The sequence below is a fragment of the Accipiter gentilis genome, chromosome 31 (genome assembly GCF_929443795.1).
Source record: "Accipiter gentilis chromosome 31, bAccGen1.1, whole genome shotgun sequence".
Lineage (NCBI taxonomy): Eukaryota > Metazoa > Chordata > Aves > Accipitriformes > Accipitridae > Astur > Astur gentilis.
The window spans coordinates 3,549,762-3,569,771 of NC_064910.1; the positions used below are offsets into that span (position 1 = coordinate 3,549,762).

Below are 20,010 nucleotides of genomic sequence, written 5' to 3' on the forward strand. Positions count from 1 at the left end.
GGACCAGGGTCAGACAGAGGGACAGGGACGGTAATGGGCTCCTGTCGGAGGGCCCCACCAGCACGGAGAAGTAATGTCTTGAACGGTTACAGTGCATTCAAAATTTCTATCTTGCCCCTTGGAGAACCATGCTAGTTAAAATTAAGATGGTTCCTTTGCCAGTGGCACAGTCCCCAGGACGGGGACAAGCATAGAAAAATGATGACAAACTTGTATTTCTCTTGCCTTTCACAGATCCAGAGTTGCATCCTGGCTTAAGGTTTCTTAGCCCATATTTACCTCATAGCATGAGAGCCCCTGTTTTTTCTGATAGAGTGATTTTAGGAAGTATTATTGCTGGCGGAGCATGGTGAAAGTGTGGTTAGACAGCACAGGCTAAATCTGTTGAGGAAGGTGCTGCTGCGCCGGTCCCACCGCTCCCTTCTTCCCCAGTCTCTCAAGGATTTGCTACTGCCGTGTGGTCTGGCTGGACACCGGTGCTTCTCTGAGCCGAGTTACTTCGTTAAGATAGCAGAAAACTAACTCTACAAAGAAAAAGTGAATCACCGCTGGGTCTGTAGCAGGGAACTGGGTCCGTTCACTAAAGGGCCAGATTGCTGGCAAGGAAGGGATTGTATGGTGGGGAAGCTCAGGGACTGGGAAACCAAGGGGCAGGACTCCCTCGTTTGGAAATAAGGAGCTGTCGGAGCAGGTAGGCTGTCTCGTCTAACTGCACCCTTGTTGCTCGTGGCTTTTCTACAGCTGCCGAACCCTGGCAGCACGGCAGCTCCCGGCCCCAGCCCCATCCTTCGGCGAGGCAGGGCAGCTGAGCCAGCACAGGCTGTAGGTCGGTCTCACCGGGCCTCTGGTTTGGGTGAAGTTATGTGGCAATCGAGGAGAGCAGAGATACGAAAATAAGGCCAAGGAAAGGGGAAATGGAGGGGGAGGTTTTCCCCAGGTCCAGTTGCAGTAGCCCCACGTCCTGCTTCGGGTACCGCATCCCCTCCCCGGTGCTGTTGAGATGAACTGGTTTGCTCCAAAACCTTGCCGGGAAGCGAAATGAAAAACCAGAACAGCACATTTGTTACTGAAAGGCACTCGAGTCTCCAGGCAGAGGAAAAGGTGGTGTTGTAATCTGGCGCTGAACATGCCAGGCCAAAGATAACGTGGATCAGGCAAGGGCGGGCGGTCCCAGCCCCGCGGGGTCAGGATTTGTGCTGCCTCTAGACCGGCCGTAGGAGATGACGAGGGATCCAGCATGATGCTCGAGTGGCACAAACCGATGATACTAGATCTCCTATTAAAAAAAAACCCCAACCCTGCCAGTACAACAAATGAGCTGTGAAACCTTGACTCAGCAGCAACAGTTGAGCGTAAGTCAGCACTTTACATTGTGCGGCTGCAGCAATTTTGACCTAGGAGTCCTAATGCTGGATTTACCGTGAAATCACGGGCGCAGGAAGGGGAATGCAAACGACCACGTGAGGCCAAAGCACTCAGCACCTCAGGAGCCGTGGCTAGTAGGGCTAAACCTGCAGAAAACGACAAGTTCTGCTGGGTCTGGCAGCGTTCAGAGATCCCAGCTCTATTGTAAGCACTCATCAGAGCAGATTAACGGCTTGCCAAATCCAGTATCTACATGAAAACTGGGAAGAGGGAATACGATAAATTATCTTTCCATATTCTGATTGCATCTAATTTGGTGACTGACCATCTGCCTACTTTTTTTAGCTTCTTTTTAAGTCGTCGCATATGTGCTGGCTTTCAAAATCACTTCCAGATGTAAAATTCTTTCAGATAATAATCCCTTTTTTCTTCTTTCACATTAGATATTTAGGTGTAATGGCTATTGGCAAAATGATTTTTTTTTTTTTACCATTGCCTTCCTCATAATCTTTTTTTTTTTTTTTTTTTTTTTAAACTGTGCTGTGTTCCAGAATAAGTGTGCTGTGCCAGTCCTCTCAAGCAAGGAGCCCCAGTGCCTACAGTATACACACCGACATCCAAAGTTTATGTTCCACATGCTGCTCTCCACAAAATAATGGCCCCTTAAAGTAGCAGAGGACAGAGCCAGCTCCTGGGGTAGTGTGTTCGAGGTGGGGTCTATAGGAAGGAACTTTATGAGAGAAGGGAACCGGGTGAGGAAGATAACAGCGTTGTCGTGATATCAACGGATTTTTTTAAATAGCTAGAAGGGTTTGCCCTGGAGTGTCAGACACGCACAGTGACAAGAACTGAGTTCATGGAAAAATGTAAGTAAGCAAAACACTAAATCCACATGGAATGCCATGAGTTTGAATGTCTACAATTCATCTCCTGAGGATTTCTGGACAAGAATTTCTAAGTACTCTTTAACTGACAGTGAAAATGCTTTGAAGCCAGCTCTGAAATGAATGCAGTTCTAAAGATGCCTCATCTCATCTCATGTCCTTTTCCTTTCTGGCTCAGGTCTAGATAACATGCTGGAACCATCGTTTCTCTAGAACTTATCAGCAGCAGTATCTTCTGCCTGCTGGCATTCAGCTTATTATTGAGATGAAGGATCTCAAATATTTCCATTTCTTTTATCAGAAAGTTAAGAATCTCTGCATAAAATTACCAGTAATGAAAAAATCTTCTCTGAAAGCAGGTCCTGGTTATTCAAGTTACCAGCAAGTCGGATAGTGAAAATAATGGATATTTTGAATCACAGATAGTTCAGAAAAAAATGAAAGGAAAAAATAATTTTGAGTTGCATCGAAACACAAGCCTTTCAGAAATGTCTGGTGAAATCAAAAAGTTTGAGAAAAATAACTTCAGGATAAATGAAATATTTGGTTTGACCTAAAATTCATTATTCTTTCTGCTTTGAGCACTGTCATTCAAATTAAACTTATTAGAAAGTAAATTTCAAGGAAATACCAAAACAGAAAGCTGAAAAGAAATGCATTTCATTTTCAAAAAGCAGAAGTGAAACAAGTAATTTTCTTCAAAAATAATTCTTTTTTTTTTCCGAATAGACAATTAAAACCCAGCATCAATTCACAAAACACAGCAGCATTACTGAAGCTTCTCTGAGAAATAATTCCCACATTTGTACATGTAAATTGCTTTCCAGGTGGGAAGAAGAGAGAGCAGGAGAGGGATGCCAATAGCCATGAGACAGTAGTTGCAGGACCTGCTGCCCGTCTCCTCTGGTGGGGGTCCTGAGGGGCCCCAGCCCTGGTTTACTGGCAGGAATCTTGGAGAAAATGAACCCGCCTGGGGCTCCCAGCCTATGCTGTGCACAGATGGAGGCGTCTTGAGCCAACGGAAGAAAATCAAAACCTCTTGTTCTGAAACGACGTTAATCTGGTGAGGGAGAGACCTCCATATGGATGTTAAAGTAAGCAGAAATCCTTACCGACAGCATAACCCATTTAGAGTTCCTGTATCTATGGATTTAAGGAACAGGCAATTAGAACACTGATTTTCTGTGACGCTCTCCCTGTTTGTGAGCGGCACCTGAGACGCAGCCCTGATTCGGGGCAAACAAACTCCAGAGGACAGGAGCTCCCCTCCCTCTGGGTCAGCCCTTGAAGCATCAGCCTCCCTCTGCTAAAAGCAGAGGGACTGAGGGTCTCGAGTCCGTGCTCTGAGTGATTCCGCTAGGAAAATGTGACTAGTGCCTTGGTATCGGAGCCCAGGTGCAGCTCTGATGCTCACCGTTCAATTTCAACCCAAATTTTCAGACCACTTTGTGTTTGATTTTCAATCCGTGCTTCAGCTTGCTTCTCCTTTTTGATCTTCCTGAAAGTCATATTGGCTGTCTTTGCAAGACCATTATCAAACAGCTAATACAAAGCAGGGAAGAAAGATTTTTGCCAAAAATATATGAGAGATTCCTACTCTTCGGGGCAGACTATCTGAGCTCTAAAAACTTATCTGCACATGAACTGTACTGCCTTGTAATGGCTTAACCGTCTTGATGTGGAAATGCTTATTTCTGAAAAAAAGAATCCATCTGCAGAGGCACCTTTGTACTAATGTGGTGGAAGGTGTGACCATAAGGTGTGTGTGGTGTAAAGGAACCAGTAAGGATAAAGCCTCATCTTCATATATAATCCAGTGGAAACTTTCCAATCGGAGTGTTTTGGCAGTTTGTCATTATTTGAAAGGGCACATTACTGCAATGTGGCGTTTGCTTGCTTTCCGGATATACTATGTACGCTGTGGATTTTCTTTTTTTTTTTTTAAAAAAGTATTTTAGCATAGGACAAAGCAAAGAAACAATAACTTTAAAACACAGCACAGAAATCCTTCTGGTGGCAATCACTCCAAGCAGTAGGAGGCTAGTATTCAGCTAAACTAGTCTTCTGGTACAGCAGGTTCTGGCTAGCCAGTCTCCATTGTCATTTATAAGCAAGCATATTTAAGCGGTTAGGATGTCTTCATTCCATTTGGTTCTGATTTGGCTGGTCTCCTTGTGCTTATTACTCTGAGCACACTTGAGGAACCAACCCTTTCATTTACATGTTCAGTTACACAATAATTTTTTCATCAGGTCACTCTTGTGAGTTGCTATTTGCCGAGCACTGCGTTGGAAGCATTTGCTGGTCTCGGGAGAGGCGATGCTTCACTTGTCTCGGGAAGCAGAAGACAGAAGTCCTCACAGGCAGGAAAAGCTGGGCTAGATGGAAAATGCATTAGCATAAGTAAGATACAAATTTAAGGCGCAGAAATTGTACTTGCAAAATACGTCTGTGTGAATTCTGGCATTAAGGCAACTCTGGGAACCGCAAAGAAAATAACTGCAATTAGCCTGGGAATGACAGGAAAAGAGGTTTAAGGTAAACTATACTACATGGTGTTTAGGATGCACCAAGAGCACGTGTAAACGTTGGGCGTACCTGCACAGTACATCGGAGGATTACTAGCAGTTTGCCGCTGCTAGAAGGAGCAGTCCAGCCGTTCTCCATCGATCCCAACCTAGTCCCTCCAGCCCTGCTTGCAGCCACGCAGCTTCGTCCCTTCTCTTGAATCACCTCTGTCTCTCCGACTAGAATTGGTGAGCCAGTTCTCACCTTTTTTGGCAGGGTTATTTTTGGTCAGCACGCCAATCTCAGTCGGCACTTCGTTCCATCAGAGGAGCGCCAGAGCCAGCGCCTGGAAGAGGTCGAGGGCTTTCAGCCGGTGCGAGGGGGCTGGCGGAGGACTGGTACCTCCTCGATCAGCGACAAGGAGCACGGTAAGTCGGCAGAGCTCTGTCATATCGCAACACCTGGGAGCTAAGGTACATGAACTGTGCTGTATAGTTCTGTAACTCAAAGGATTCTGTTCCCCGGCTATAAGAGTCCATCTTTTTTCTCCAGGATTCGTAATGCTGCATCATCTTTTTCTCCATGTAGAGCTTCTTGAGTATAGAGGGAAAACCAGTTTGTTTGGGGGCACAGAGTATGTACCCCTTACAGTAAGTGTAGGCCTTGAGTAGTTGGCAGGCATACTCTGAACCTGGAGAAAGCTTGCCTTTGCACTGAGAATTTGTGTTTGCCTTTTTTCTCTCCTCCCCGTTCCTGTGAATTTACAGTGTCAACGTTTCTCATCACGCCAACAAACCAGCCTCAAATACCCAGGGTTTTGTCTCTTCCACGAAAGCTCAAAAAGATAGAGAAATGGCACAAAGACAGTTGAAAGTCTCATTCAGATCCAACCACATCAGTAAGGGTTACTGCTGGCGCGATGCATTTTTTTCTGCATAAGCATTGCTCTTTTCGAGTTGGTACCAGTCCACAGCCTGTTCCTTAAAACACTACGCCAGCTGCAGTTACTGCCCCTTGTGCTGCTGTTCCAACCTGACAGTCACTGCTGCTAAACTGCAGTCTAACTGAAAGGCTGAGGCATTTCCATGGTATTTTCCGGAGTCTAAGCAAAGCTTCGAAAGAGAACAGCTTAAAACTGCAAATGTATATGGGAGGTCTAGACTCTGTAGAAAAGATTCATTTGGGACTTTTAGAACAGTAAAGGAGATTTAGCCACGTATCTTCCATTAAACAGTATGAGGAAATTGCCATGTCCGGCTTGGAAAATTTTGATATAAATTATTTAATTGCAAATGACAGAGTCTTCTTGAGCAGTACTAGCTCCAGCTCTGACCCTTTTAAAATACCAAATTCATTAGAAAGGAACAAAAGAAAAGAAATACACAAAAACTGTTACACACACAAAAGTGCTGAAGAATGGAATGCTTTCCATGGTGATTTAAAAAAAAAAAAAAATTAAGCTCTTAAATTCAAACCAGCATTTAGGGGCTACAACAAAGTAGAAACCTTGGCAGGATAAGGAGGTCTGACTGAAGGTTATTGTTATTATTCATTTTCTGGTAAAGCAGGAGCAGTTGTGCTCCTGTTTATCCCAGTCATTTAAAAGGGAGCTTTTAAAATACCTTTACTTAGTTCTTTTATCATTCTCTTAAACATTCGACTACTTCTGGTTTAGTTTCATTTTTGGGGGTCAAAGCCACAAAAATTTGTTAAGGAGGACTCAGTTAGTTCAACTCAAATTTTCACTGCTTGCTTTCTGACCGTCGTTTCTTTTAAGTCTTGTATGAGCAGAGGTTAGCTCGATGGGTTCCGAGCTTCAGCTCCCGCTCCTTGACAATCCAAGCTTGGGAGAACTGGAGCTCGATACAACACTCAGAGTAAAAACTAGGGAGGTGTTACGTTTCTGCTTAGTCATCTGTTCTCTTCTTCAATCAACGTTCCTTTTTCTTTTTTCTTTCTCATTAATGACTGCTGAACAGTTTGCAAAGAATGCTGCAGTTTGCCAGTCCTCTGTGCTGCAAAGCGTTCTACTCCTCTGCCCCTGGCAGGTCCCCAGTGCGTACACCAAAACCTATCTGTATAGAGTGCCTAACAGGTTACACCGTAACACGCGGTGAGGGGAAAAATCTGTAGAATTCCTAGGCGAAGAGAAAAAAGGAAAAGAGTTGAAAAGAGATCCGATGAGAATGATTGCAGAATTAGAAGATTACTTTGGTTTAGATACTCATACCAAGGTCCATCACTCTGTCACCACCGGCTCAAAGAATAGACTCCGTATCCTCCCATGGGATCTTCCCAATACCTTTTGAGAAAACAAGTAAGAACCAAGTCCCTTTGTGGCTTTTGGTTTCTAAATATTTCCCGCTGTCCAAGTCGAAAGGTGCTTTCATAAAATCCCCGTTCACCTGCTCTTGACCCTGAGGTGGAACTAAACTCCCTTAGCATCAAAGTACTCGGCCAGGATTCATTCCAAAGGCAGCGGCCGCTTTTCAGTTGGGTTGGCAGGCTGAAGGGCCTCACCCTGCACAACTGGTCAGTCCTGTGTAAGAGGCTGCGGGTGCATATATTTGGGAGTAGGACGGGGACGGGACAGGGGGAATCAATGTCTTCCCTGTGGAAGCCCAGGTGGGCCTGCATAGGTATAACATCAAACCACAGCGTAGGGTCAAGAATTGCGCATAAAGCCACCTCCAGGTGCTGCTTTGCTACTTCAGAGCTTTGCTGATGGCCAAGATTGCAAAACATCCAACTTTCTTCTTGAGTGTTTTAGTGTTTCCAAATCAAGCAAGGTACTTCTTATCCTGGAGTAGCAGTTCTTAAGCTTTGAGGCACGGAGTATTCTGCTGCCGGCCATGGAGAGGCAGCTGGTTATTCACTCAACGGTACAGGGCTTGTACATGAATACGGCTCTTTTGAGGTTACATCTGGCTCAATTTGCAATTATCTGAACAAAAAGAAAGAAATAAAAGTAGGATGGGGTACTTTCTTGCAGTTGTTCTGTAATCTGTGGACTAACAACTGGTCTGCAATGCCATAACTTGCTGTGATGTGGTTTGTGGTGTGCAAATGATGGAAAACTCTGGCTCTCTATTGAGTAATTACCATAAAAATTTATGTTGGCTTAGAAGTACTTATCCTCAGAAAGTCCTTCTTCCCTCCTTTGACTATAAAAAGATTCAAAAAAGTAACTGATATAGTAATTTAACTTCTTGATGACTGTATTAGTCCTGTAGAACCCGCTCAATCAAGACACTAATACTGCTGCTGATAAAATAAGAGTTGGCAGATGCATGCTGGCACCAAATGTATCCCTGCACTTGGCATGAAGAAAGCGTGGCTAAGGTTAATCGTAAGGAAGTTCTAGTTAATCACAGCTCTGGAGTGAAGTAGAAGCAATGTACATAAATTAGTGTAACAGAGAGCAATTTTCAGAAAAAAACCCCCTAAAATTTTATTATTATCTCCCTGCGAGACTGCAATTTGTAATTTGCACTGTAATTCCATCAACTGTCTTTTCTGCTTCTGTGCACAATCAGATCCAGCATCACTGTGTCATTAAAGAAACAATTATTCTAACAACAGAACTAATAAATGCCTTCTATTAGATGCAGGACTTAGCCAGCAAACACAAATAGACCTTTTACATCAATACCAGCTAGGATTAACAGTGACATTTAATGTCACCCACTCATTCATGAATTGCCACATTGTCACTGTAAGCCACAGGATGGAGGAAAAAAAAAAGGGAAACAACTAGCAAACGCAAAGTTATCATTCATGGGATTAAAGAAACCGCAACTATTTAAAGAGGTTAGTAAAAAACTCTAAAATTAGCAAATATTTGTATCCCACATAAATTCCATATTTAAGATTGTAGGACTGAATATTTAATGAGAATTTGAACAGATTTTTTTTTTTCAGGTACAGTACATTATATTTCCTACTTATTCACAGCCTTCCTGTGTTAACTTGGACACCTTATACAGCATTTGTGTGCCTCACTTCCTCGGGCTTATAATTTTTGGGGTATATTTTACAGCAGTATTTCCCATTCTTATATGTGGATTGGAAGCAATTTAGTAGTGTCTGTAGAGAACCTAGAGATGCTCTGTACGGGTAGGGTAACTCTGCTGTTATGATGAAACAGAGGAACCTGAGAGTCCTATAACAACAATTGCCTTTTTTTCCCCTCACATTCCCCAAACAAAAAGCAGACTATAGGGAGCAGCAGGGTTAGTGAGATTCTTAACTGGTGTACAGTTAAAATTACGCTGCAAAATTACACTAAATTTCAAATGTCAATTTTTTAACAGAGCTTTTTTTTTTTTTTCTCCCTGCAATGGTAAACGTTAGTGTAGGAGCACACAAAGTAGATTTTCTGTAGCACTAATCATTACGGTAGTTAGGTATCAAGCCCAGGATCTAAATGCAAGTTGCCAGCTAAAGCCTTGTAGCTAGTCTTGCAGTCACACACTGATTTTCACATATATATTGACCAGGCTGAGCTTAAGTTCCTTCCTAGGAATATTAAATCAGTTTAGCCTGCATTCAATTGTGGTGTTTAAACTAGGTTTTAAGAATGTAGGTTTGAAGAATGTAGGTTTGAAGATTTAGGCTAACAACATCCCTTGAATGCTATTTGAAATTTCATGAATGCCAAATGTCCTAGAAGAATTTTAAATAAGTAGACCGGTTCCCGGAGGAGTCATAGTGAGGCGTGAGGGAAAAGTAGGAGAACATCCAGCCAAAAGTGGTATACCTTTTTTTTTTTGTGTGTGTATATACATTTGATCTATTTTCCACATATGATCCCTGCCTGGCTGCCGCCGTTTGAGCAGGCTACAAAGATTCCAGGGACAGCGGATGAGGAGCTACATCCTTTGTTGTATTTGGACAACACCTGATATTATGGGATACCAACTATGAATTAGCAATACCAGCCTACAACCAGTAGCAGTAGCGATGTTGTCAACAGAAGTTTTGACAGCCTGATACATTTCCTCCACTCCCAGCCGATCGATTTCCACTTCGTCAGTACCACTTCCCTCGCTTCATTCAGCCTCAAGTCAAAAGAGCAGGCGAAACCTTCACGAGGCCGTAAAGGACCATAAAAAGTCATGCTGGCAACACCACCTCCATAGCTTATGGTAACAACTCCCTTCTAAAAAGACCACTGGGGAAAAAGCAATATTCTCAGAGTAGGTAATTCTTCATTACTGACCCACTAAAGTAACGAGTCAGAGGGATTTAAACCAGGCACCAGAAAAGGAGCCCTGGAGAGCACTAGTGTGGAGTAGGGAACACTAAAACCGTTCAGTGATTAAAAAACAGGAGCTGTTGCCCTGTACCGCTTAGTCACTGTGTGTGCTGGCACGTTTGAGATGGGTTACTTTTTTTTTTCCCTTCTCTTTACCTCAGGCATTCAGTTTGAAGGGTGTGTAAGGAAGTGAACTTTCAAAATAGTTAGTCATCTTTACAGTTACCGTCTTCTACTTTTAATAGGATTTGAGGTGGAGTTTTCCAAAATTTGGATTCAACTACACGGGGATCAAAAGGGACTCATCCGCAAAGGAGGATAAGGTGGGCATTCAGGTCAGCCAGAACTCCCTTTTAGGGCCCATTGTAAAAAATACTAGCTTTGGCATGGCTAACAGAATAACCAATGGCAATCCTGTGAACTATGCTTAGTGTTTCTTCTACAAAGTGGTCTATTATTGACACTGTTGCCTTTAAGGTACACAATACTGCCGTCCCTGAGGTGAAAGTGTGGTCTTTTTCTACATTTGCCCACCAACTTCAAGTTTTCTTGTCTATGTTATAATTAGAACTCTGTATGTGGAGACCCTTATCATCAAAACAATTTTTGTTCTTCCCACTCTTGAAGTAGGAGAAGAAAGCTTCTGTTTAGCTTTTCCATTTAATTCTTAATAAAGATATGTCTTTATTTGAAGCACCCCCATTGTCTGAACTTTATAGCTCTATTAATCAGTTTTTGTGCAATTCAAGCTACTAAAAAATAGCAAAATAATGGGGAGTAGCCAGGGAAGGAGGAGGTAGGTGCAGAAGGGATGAAGATGCACAGCACTGCGCCCCTGAGAGCTCTGCGCTTCGCCAAGCACCATCAGCAAGACATTTTCATAGCAGGTCTTTGCTACCTAGTGGAAAATGGTTGCTTTGTTTTCAGCCAGGGCGTTCTAGTCTCCCATTTTAATTTAGAATTTAGAATTCTGTGAGTTTTCACCTGTTCCGAGAGGTTAAATCTTAAACTTTGCTACAACTTAAAAAATAACAACTGCTATTCCATACAGGTAGTATATCAGAGAGAAAAAAAAGCACGCTCCCTCAGCGCGTGCAGCAGAAGCCTCCATTTATCCGTACTTGCCTGTTCATAAACATTACTTCAGATGAATTTACTCCAGATCAGGGTTTGGGTTTTCATCTTGCTTAAGCCCCACAAATGTAAACACTGGAGAAAGGCCACTACCACATTTCTCTTGCATACACAAGTTTGAGAACCGCCCAGCACTTTAGGGATGTGGGCACTGTGGGGGTGATGCTGTTACTGAAGGTGCGTATCTTCCAGATCAAACACAAGTTACTTGGGTTTTGCTGGTTTGCATTTTTTATAGTGAATTTAAGGAATGGGTTTTAAAATATGGAATACTCTGGACCTTTGTGGCCAAGAGCATCTGTGTTTTCAGTTGGACCCTTTTTTTTTTTTTCCTCCAACAGTCTCTTCTGAGGATGGCTTTAGTTATCCCAGAAACAAAAATTTTGCTAAAAGGAAGTCGGAGATTGCTGCAGGAACTTAAAGCAAACTTTAGAAGGTGAGAAAATTTCAGGTTAAAACCCCCAAAGCCCAAGACTTCCTATCACCCTGCCAGCTATCAGTGACCTACTATACATTCCTTAAAAGATACACTCTTTGGGATACCGTACTGCAAACTATTGCCCTCCATGCAACTAACTCATTTTGCAACTCCTATGCAATGAAAAAACATCCTCAACAAATGATGTATCTTAAGAACAGATATGATAATTCTGTAGCCCTCTGCAGTAGTTTCCTGTAGCAGCCGTTCAGTTACCCGATTCAACTGACTTCTATCAGTGGCTGAAGATCAATAATATACTCCAATTAGCCATATCTGTTATACAGGGTACTTGGCACCACTTAAATGTAAAAGTCTCCTAAGCACTCCGGTTTCATCCCTAGTTCAGTTCATGCCGTTTATTCACACGCAAGAGTGTAATACCTGTATAAATGTCACAGGCAGATGAAATGATGCAGCATTTCTGCTTCCAGCCCCACCAAGGCGAGTACTACCAGCAGTTTCAAAAGGCTTCAGATTTACCAGCCCACACCGTGCAGCTGCAGACGGCACGGGGTGGCAGCTACGACACCTGCAGTCTGTTCCACCCAGCCCATCTGCGGCAGAAAGGAAAGTTTCAAGAGGCGGAAGACCAGCGCGAGGTTGGTAGCTAATGGTCCTGCTGTAGGAAGCAGTCAAACCAGCGTACTATGATACTAAGATACTATGTGTGATAAGTAACAAGGAGGAGAAATAGCAAATATAAATGTCCTTATGCATTCAAGTGTTAAAAACATGTTTTCTGGTACTTTGAGGCTCTATGTCACGCAGGTGAATGTCCAGCAAGCAGAGGACATCTTTATAGCCTGCATAGCTAATTTTGTCTTTCTGTATTTGAAGTAGTAACAGGGGCGGCACCTCTTTAGTACGAACTGTCCCAAGGGATTTCTGTGCCCCAACAAATACTGCAGACATCTTTTATCTCTTTTTTTAAAAGCAAAAAACCCCACACCACCAGAAAAACCAACCACCCCACCCAAACAACCATCATCCCACCTGGCTTCAAAAAGAGGCATCTGTTATTTAGGCCCACTCTACTACCAGTTTCTCAGGCACTCTCAGGAACTCAAAAGTGAAATAACCAGTAGAGCTCAACAGCCAGCTAGCAAAAGTGAAATGCCTCTAGCTTCAGGGGAAAAATACTCAGGAAATGCCCAGTGTTTCAACTGAAGTTAGGGCTAGCTCTAGATACAGCTCAGGCAACTGAATTTATTCTGTTAGAAACCTTTAAGATGAAGTTTCCAAAGACTCTTTTCATGGACAAGGATTGATACAAGGATACATTCTATAGGCTGCTTTAGACTGACAGCAAAAAGCATGCACGGACACAGGTCTGTTGACTTCCATCATCACCTCTTGACAGCCCCACCACAGGTTTGCAAAATGCCTTTTAATGAAATAAGGGCACGTTAAAATAGATTAATATGACTTGCTAGCTGCTTCTCATGCTTCCCTGTAATCTAGGAGAGGAGACAGTTTACCGCTGTCTATACAGAAGGGTAGGCGCACCTGAACGACAGTGGTTCATTTGGCATGACTAATCTAGCTGAAAGAACACAGAATGCTTTTGCACCTTGACCCCAGTATTACCTGCTTTTAAGGTAACTCTTCCACATGCCACTAGCAGCTTAACTCCTTGTAAAAATCTCAGAATAGGGTTTCTTCAGGTTTTAACATAGAAGATGAAATACCTCACCTGTAACAGTTTTATTGAAATCAAACAAAACTTGGTAGCTTGGCTCAGTTTTTCCAATAATGTGTACATATTAGGAGACATCAGTACTAATTCTGGCTAAAGTAAAAAATGATACAAGATAAATTCTGGAACAGCTGCAAAATGAGAAGACAAGATGTTTCATTATAACAAAATCGGAAATTCAAAATCATACGTTCCATTCTTTTCCTGCCAAACTGTTCACAATTTAACATAAACTGAAACTGAAAAGCTAGTCCTTCTTCCAAACCCTAATATTAATCTCAGACTTTTTCCTCCTCCCCACACCCAGTTAAGGACATGAAAAAAAGACAGTGGGTACTTTTTTTCTTCTCCTTCAACTCCAACAAGAAAACTAAACTAAACTAGAGACTTCATCCAGAAAAAAGTAAAGTTTAATCTAATGTCTTCAGGTTCATAGGCATTCCATGTAACTCAAGGCATACGAAGTCAGGACCCCTCCTTTCTAGCCAATGGAAAAATAAGTTAGCAATGCAATGCTGAAGGGCTTCTCTCCCAGTGAGAAGCCTAAAGTTAAGTGGGACCAATCTGACATACCAGGACTGTCCTGCAACAGCTGTAGCTACACTCAACGCAAGAGTTGTTTGTGCTTTTGCAAATGGTACTAGCTACACTAACAAACATTGGTAAGAGGACCAACTAAAATACTTAACATCGGACATTAATTTACATTTGAGCTCTCAGCAAGTCCTCCCTCTCAACTGTTATCCTGTAGAAGGGATATATGTTTACGTACAATTTTCTAAACAACTCCTCAAGCCGTTGCATGATCAGCAAGGCTCACATAGACTCCTCTCCTACTGAGTCCTCTAGCCTCCCCATAACCTCAGCCGTTTCCCACACGGCCCCACTTTCCCCACAGCTTCCAAGAACACTTCCCCCTCCCTCCTCCTCACTGGTGTCCCCAGACTACTGGTTTGGGGTTGCTTGGTTTGGAGCTGCATGCGTCCTGACCCACCGGCACGGTAACAGCTGAGGCTTTTTTCGGTCTAAGCACAAAACTGGATGTCTCTCAGAGGAGTTACTGGCAGCATGAGGTTTACTAGTTTTAACATATATTTTGGTAAGGCAACAGCTTCAAAGACTGTTTAGATATACCAAATCCCACAGTCTAGCTTGGTAATGAAATGAAACTTCCCTTTAGAGAAGCTGCCAGCTGTAGTTAAGACACATTACAAAAAGCCTTAATCCTAAACCTTTTTTAATTAGGTATTGACCTTTACATAGTGACCAAAACTAGTATTAGTCTTCCCAGAGTCAGAGATATTTAGCTGCCTAGAAATAAGGTCAGGACGCTATTTTAAGTTAAGCAGTGCCACTCTCCCAGGCCCTTATTTAGACATACTTCTCTAAAAAAAAAAAAAAATATTTGTGTGTCTTCATTTACTTTGACATGAGCTATTAGAGAGCAACTGCCAAAGAAAAATGTTACTGTCTTGCAAACAACACAACTGTACTTTTTCTGTGTCTTATCCTTCAAGTGTTACCCCATATCAGGCATCTTCATGATAAAAAAAAAAAAAAAAAAGACAAAACAGTACATGGTTTTAACAGCCAATATGCAAGTAGCACCTAAGTATGTAGCACACAGAAGTCAATTCAAGCATTAACTATTCATGGGCTCTTTTTATTTCAGTAAAACTAAAGCTTACAGATTCTTAACTCATAGCCATTCAGAAAGACACCCATCAAAAGTTGTATTAAAAAAACTGAGAGGCTTCCAGGCCTCTAAAATATTTCAAACATAAGATACAACAAAAGATATCAAATGTTTATATTACAGTCTTGCTGCCTTACACACCATCATAAAAAGTGAACAAACACATTCAGTAACTTCAAGCATACCATGAAAAAGACACCAGTAAGTGCTCCAGTTTTCTGTACCATACAACTTTATTTCAAATTCACATCTTTCTAGGCAATGTATCCAAAATATTTGACTCAAGAGTACCTTTTGACTGTAAATATTCTGAAACAGGGCATCAAGCCTTTCCTGTCTCCGACCAAAACTTAAGTTTTAGCTCATGTTATAAAAAGTAACCACGTGGAATGTGACAAGTCATAATGTGAAATCAAAGTGCTTTAGCCCCATAGCGCAGAGAGACACTAGTGGTTATCTAGCCATTCGTCAATACATCTCAAACACCAACAGAGATGTTTGCTCCGTTGCACCCTACCTTGCAAAGAGCTTTGGACCATTATGGTGAAATTGCATTAATCGACAGCTAAAGAGTATGAGTGGACCAACAGTTTGATACTTCAAATAATGAGTTATAAACGAGGCATCTTTACCATTTTTTAAGTTCCCTTAGTAATTACCAAAGTTCTACTGTATTATGCAAGAAAAAACTATGTTCCAGTTAGTCTTTTAAAATCCAAAGTGTGCTGTATTCCAAATCCCAAAGCATCAAAACCCTCAAATCATTTCCCCAGACCCCAACAACTATCTAAGACTCAGTATTTTTGTGCAATTCTTTGCTATTTGCACGTGAAGAGAGAAACACTTCACCCAACAGTTCATATGAAAGAATTATAAACTCTCAAAGCAGAAAGTTACTTTAACGAGGTTTGGACATAGGTAGTTGCACGGAATATGTGCTCAGTTCAGAAGTGGCCATGCTGAAGACGGCTCATGTTGCTAGTGCTCAGTCAGAAACTTCCTTTCTACGGAAGTCTAAAAAGCTATTTATCTTCCAGAGTGAAGGAAGTTTAAGACTTAGGCACTTAATTCTCTTCTCTGTTACAAAAAAATTAGCTCTACAGTACAATTCGTATGATTATTCCCCCTCCCCTTTCAGACACCCCATTTTTGTACAAGCTTAAACAGGAAGGGCTTAGGGAAAATTTCTGGTCCTGTCCCACAGCCATAAAGACAAAGTGCTTTGCAAGACTGATTTTATCCATCACATTTGTGGCAACCAACCCAAAATGAAGGCACATGAAATCTATAATAATATAGCTTATAAACTAAAGCTGAACCTCTGTATAATTTCTAGTCTTCTTGCACAAAAGTAATGACCAGCACCTATGCAGAGATTCAATTTTTTTTTTCCCCCATGTAACTTTTCCCAGAAATAGTTAAGTGTTGCTTGAATGCCTAGGCAAATACTGTCATTTATTAGGTTTTGACACAAAGTGCAGAGATTGGTAATTTATCTGCACGGGAAGTCTGAAACCAGTGAATCACCAGCACTCCCTTCCTCTGTCATTACAAGAAATGTAAGCCACCACCAACAGCCACAGAGAGCTGTTACCGTGAAAGTGCACAACTCCCAGCAGCAGTTTCCCTGTGAGGTGTTCTAGAGCTTGTGGCATGCATTTAATCAGTGTCTCAAATTTGGATTTTAACATGTCAAAGCCTATCTACTTTTGGTTAGTTACCGGCCAGACATGCACGCACATTCTGAAGAAGCCAACTCAAAACAAGCTTTGACAAAACTTGCATTGAAATTGGCCGTACCTTAACTTCTAAGCACAGATGAACTTCTACCTTGAGCAGCATTCAGGGTCAGCTCAATACCTCATTCTTAAGGAAAACCGAGTCTGGATACAAATCTGCCTCCTAGATTTCACTGGAATTGCTACCTTTAAAGCAGAAAAACAAGATTCAAGGTTTCTGAAAGCTTTAGCAGACGGATAGGCTCGTCAATCAGATTAAGACTTACTGGATTGTTAAACAACATTTCAAAGCCTTGCTTATCACTTCTCTAGAAATACAGGTTTAAAAGAACTCAAACACCATTGCCATCCCTTAACTAGAATATGTCATTATACTGCTTTCACTCAGGATGATAAACAGGGATAGATTTTCAAAGTTGTAGTTATTTACCGCGCATGTGAATTTACACACCCTCTGTCATTTTTCTCCCCTCTTTTTAGTTTTTTTTTGCCATTTCTGCGCAAAGTCAGTTGAAGGGATTGGCACATAAGTTACTAGCAAACACAGACCTGTAGCTATTACATTACAGGACCATATTAGAGTTTCATGAAGACTTCATGCAATGGTGTCTGTGCTCTTTTCTAAAAAAGAACAACTTTCACAGGTAGCACATAACAACACAATTTTCTGTTTTTAAATGCAGCGAGTTACACAAACAACATTAACAAGAATTGACCAGACTTAATAACTGGAACTGCGCTAGGTCTGGCACTTGAGAATTCACAGTGATTAAAATAAAATTGCTTTGCCTAAGACAAAACATAAGATACCAAATATATAAAAAGACTCTTTGCTTCCATTATCTTGTATTAGTATTCCAACAGCAATAAGCAAGCTCAGTAGTACCTCAGACAGCAGAGACTTCTGCGCATGGCCAACTTTATTCATTGTTTGCAGTGCAATGGATTTTTATTTTTTTTTACATATTCACGATGTCAAATCAGGCAATCGTCAATGAATAAAGTCAACATAGGCTCAAGTCTTTGCTGGATTGAAGCTTGGATTCTGACAGGAAACCCTTATCTACCATTTCATTTTGGGTACCCAACTCCACACTGTGCCAGGTGGTATTGCTGTTAAAGAGAAACTTAAAGTATATTTGCATATTACTGAGGCGTTGTTCTTACATAGCAAGTTGTTTGTAAGTAGTTTATAGTACCAGTTGATAAGAGTAGGGCATTTGCACTTTTCCTTTCCCCACTCAACTTGCTAATCCTAGCAGACTCACTAACACAGGTTTCTGATCCCAAAGCCTGCTTTTAGAGAGAAAGGAGCACAGCTTTTAAACACCCCAGTGTTTCTCAACACACCCGCAGCCTCTCATTTCAGCACGGAGGGCCCAGCCAAGGCAGCTGCTCTTGGGAGTTGGAAGCCACTAGAGCCCCGTTGACCCACCGGACTCACTGACCCCACCAAACTGAGAGTTAAAGGAAGATACTTGGGACCCATCTGCCCAGAGTCCACGAGTGTAGATGAGCACCTGCTTGTACCTGCCTCACCTTCCGCACTACACCCTAGGGCACTTTGGTCCGTGCGCCCACCTCCCAGACCTCCAGCTCCCTGGCCTTATCCAAAGACATTGGACTTTGGCCTGAGCTTGAACGACGCTTTCAGGGATTTCTCCTCATGCTCTTCTTCCTCGGTGTCACCACGAAAGGAGGGCGTGTTGTGGATGATCTGAGTCCTGAAGCGGATCTTATTAAGCCGAGGCTTCATCCGCCCGCTGCCGGAGGCTTTCCTGGTCATCTCCTTGCCCTTGCCTGCCACCGCTGCGCCTTCGGTGCCCTCAGCTTCCTCCCCAGTGCTGTGATGGTGGTGGTGGTGGTGGTGGGAGAGCCGGTAGCTCATGAGATTGGCGGGCAACACCTTGGAGAGCCTCCAGCGCCCGCTCCCGTTGCCAGCGGCCCCTTCCTCCTCCTCCTCCTCCTCCTCCAGGGCCCCCACGAGGCTCCGCATATCCCCCGAGGTGCCCTGGTGCAGGTACTGCGCGGCCTTGCGCCCGCTGTAGTCACGGATGTCCACGTCGGCGTCGTAGGCTCCCACCAGCAGCTTCACCACTTCGGCGTGCCCGTGCATGGCGGCTATGTGCAGGGCGGTGTGCCCGCCGCTGGTACGGGCGTTGATGTCCACGGGCAGCTGGTGCCGCTGGGCGAAGTTGACCAGCGTGGCCAGCAGCTCCTGCCGCCCGTGCTTGGCGGCCCAGTGCAGCACCGTGAAGCCGGTGATGAAGTCCCGCTTGCAGAGAAGCGCCGGCTCGCAGCTCAGCAACCCCTCCAGGCTCTCCCACCTCCCGTCCGAGGCCGACAACATCCACGCGTGCTCCAGGGGATCCAGGGCCACGGAACCGGTGGTGCTCCCTTCCTCCTCGGCGGAGGACGAGGCCACCGAGGCGCTGTCCGAGTCGCCGCCGCCACCACCGCGGCCGCCGCGGCCCCCTCCGGGGAGAGCTCCGCGCTTCAGCTGAGGCGAACCTCCTCTCGCCGCCTCCCTCAGGCTCCTGCGGCCGCCTCCCTGCGCCGCCGCCCCGGGGGGACCCTCCGCCGCCCCGGCCTCCTCCGCCGGCGGAGGGGGAGGCCGGCCCGGGCCCGCCGCTACCGCAGCCTCCTCGCCTCCGCCGCGCCCCACCGCCGGCGGCGGTGGTCCCCGCCGAGAGCCCCTCCGTTGGCCTCCGGCCGCCGCTGGACTCGGCCGGGGCGGCTCGCCCCGCCGCCCCATGGCTTGAGGGCGGCTGCCGGCATCCTCGCCCGCCGGTGGCTGCGGCGGCGGCGGCGGCGGCGCCGCCTCAGCGCCCGCCCGCGGGGAGGGCGGCGGGCTCGGCCGCTCCGCGCTGTCCCCCACCACCGCCGCCGCCGCCTGCTTCTCCCCGGGGCTCAGGGGGGCGGCGGCGGTGGCGGCGGGCTCCGGAGCGCAGTACCGGCGACGGAGGTGCACGTACTTAACTCCGGTCCCGGGCTCCTGGCGCACGGTGGCCACGGCGTTGACCAGCTCCTTGAAACGCTGCCGGGCGGCGGCGCGGCGGCCGGGCTCTGAGGGGCTGAGCCAGTCCCGGAAATGTTCCAACAGCTCCGCGTTACGAGCCCGGCCACCCCTCGCCGCCAGAAACCGAACCACCGACTCTTGCCGCAGCTCCGCCGGTTCCGCCATCACCGCCCCTACCCCATCGCGTCGCCCCGCGGCTGCTCCTCCTCCTTCTCCTCACGGCGGCATGCC

General features: G+C 44.6%; 1 protein-coding gene across 6 annotated transcripts; it reads right to left on the reverse strand.

Annotated features, from left to right (window-relative positions):
* Positions 1–265: 265 nt before the first annotated feature.
* On the reverse strand, positions 266–19,991 carry SOWAHC (sosondowah ankyrin repeat domain family member C). Of its 6 annotated transcripts, XM_049834408.1 has the most exons (4): positions 18,300–19,991; positions 6,988–7,059; positions 4,848–6,895; positions 4,207–4,627 (listed from the first exon to the last, which is right to left on the reverse strand). In XM_049834408.1, exon 1 carries the CDS (start codon positions 19,942–19,944, stop codon positions 18,367–18,369), a length of 1,578 nt encoding a protein of 525 aa, XP_049690365.1. In that variant the 5' UTR covers positions 19,945–19,991; the 3' UTR covers positions 4,207–4,627; positions 4,848–6,895; positions 6,988–7,059; positions 18,300–18,366. The 6 variants fall into 6 exon arrangements, 5 of the variants coding, with proteins under 5 accessions (XP_049690367.1, XP_049690365.1, XP_049690364.1 ...); XR_007510206.1 differs by lacking the exons at positions 6,988–7,059; positions 18,300–19,991 and adding an exon at positions 12,011–12,109 and having other exon boundaries at positions 4,186–4,627; XM_049834407.1 differs by lacking the exon at positions 6,988–7,059.
* Between the last annotated feature and the right edge of the window lie 19 nt (positions 19,992–20,010).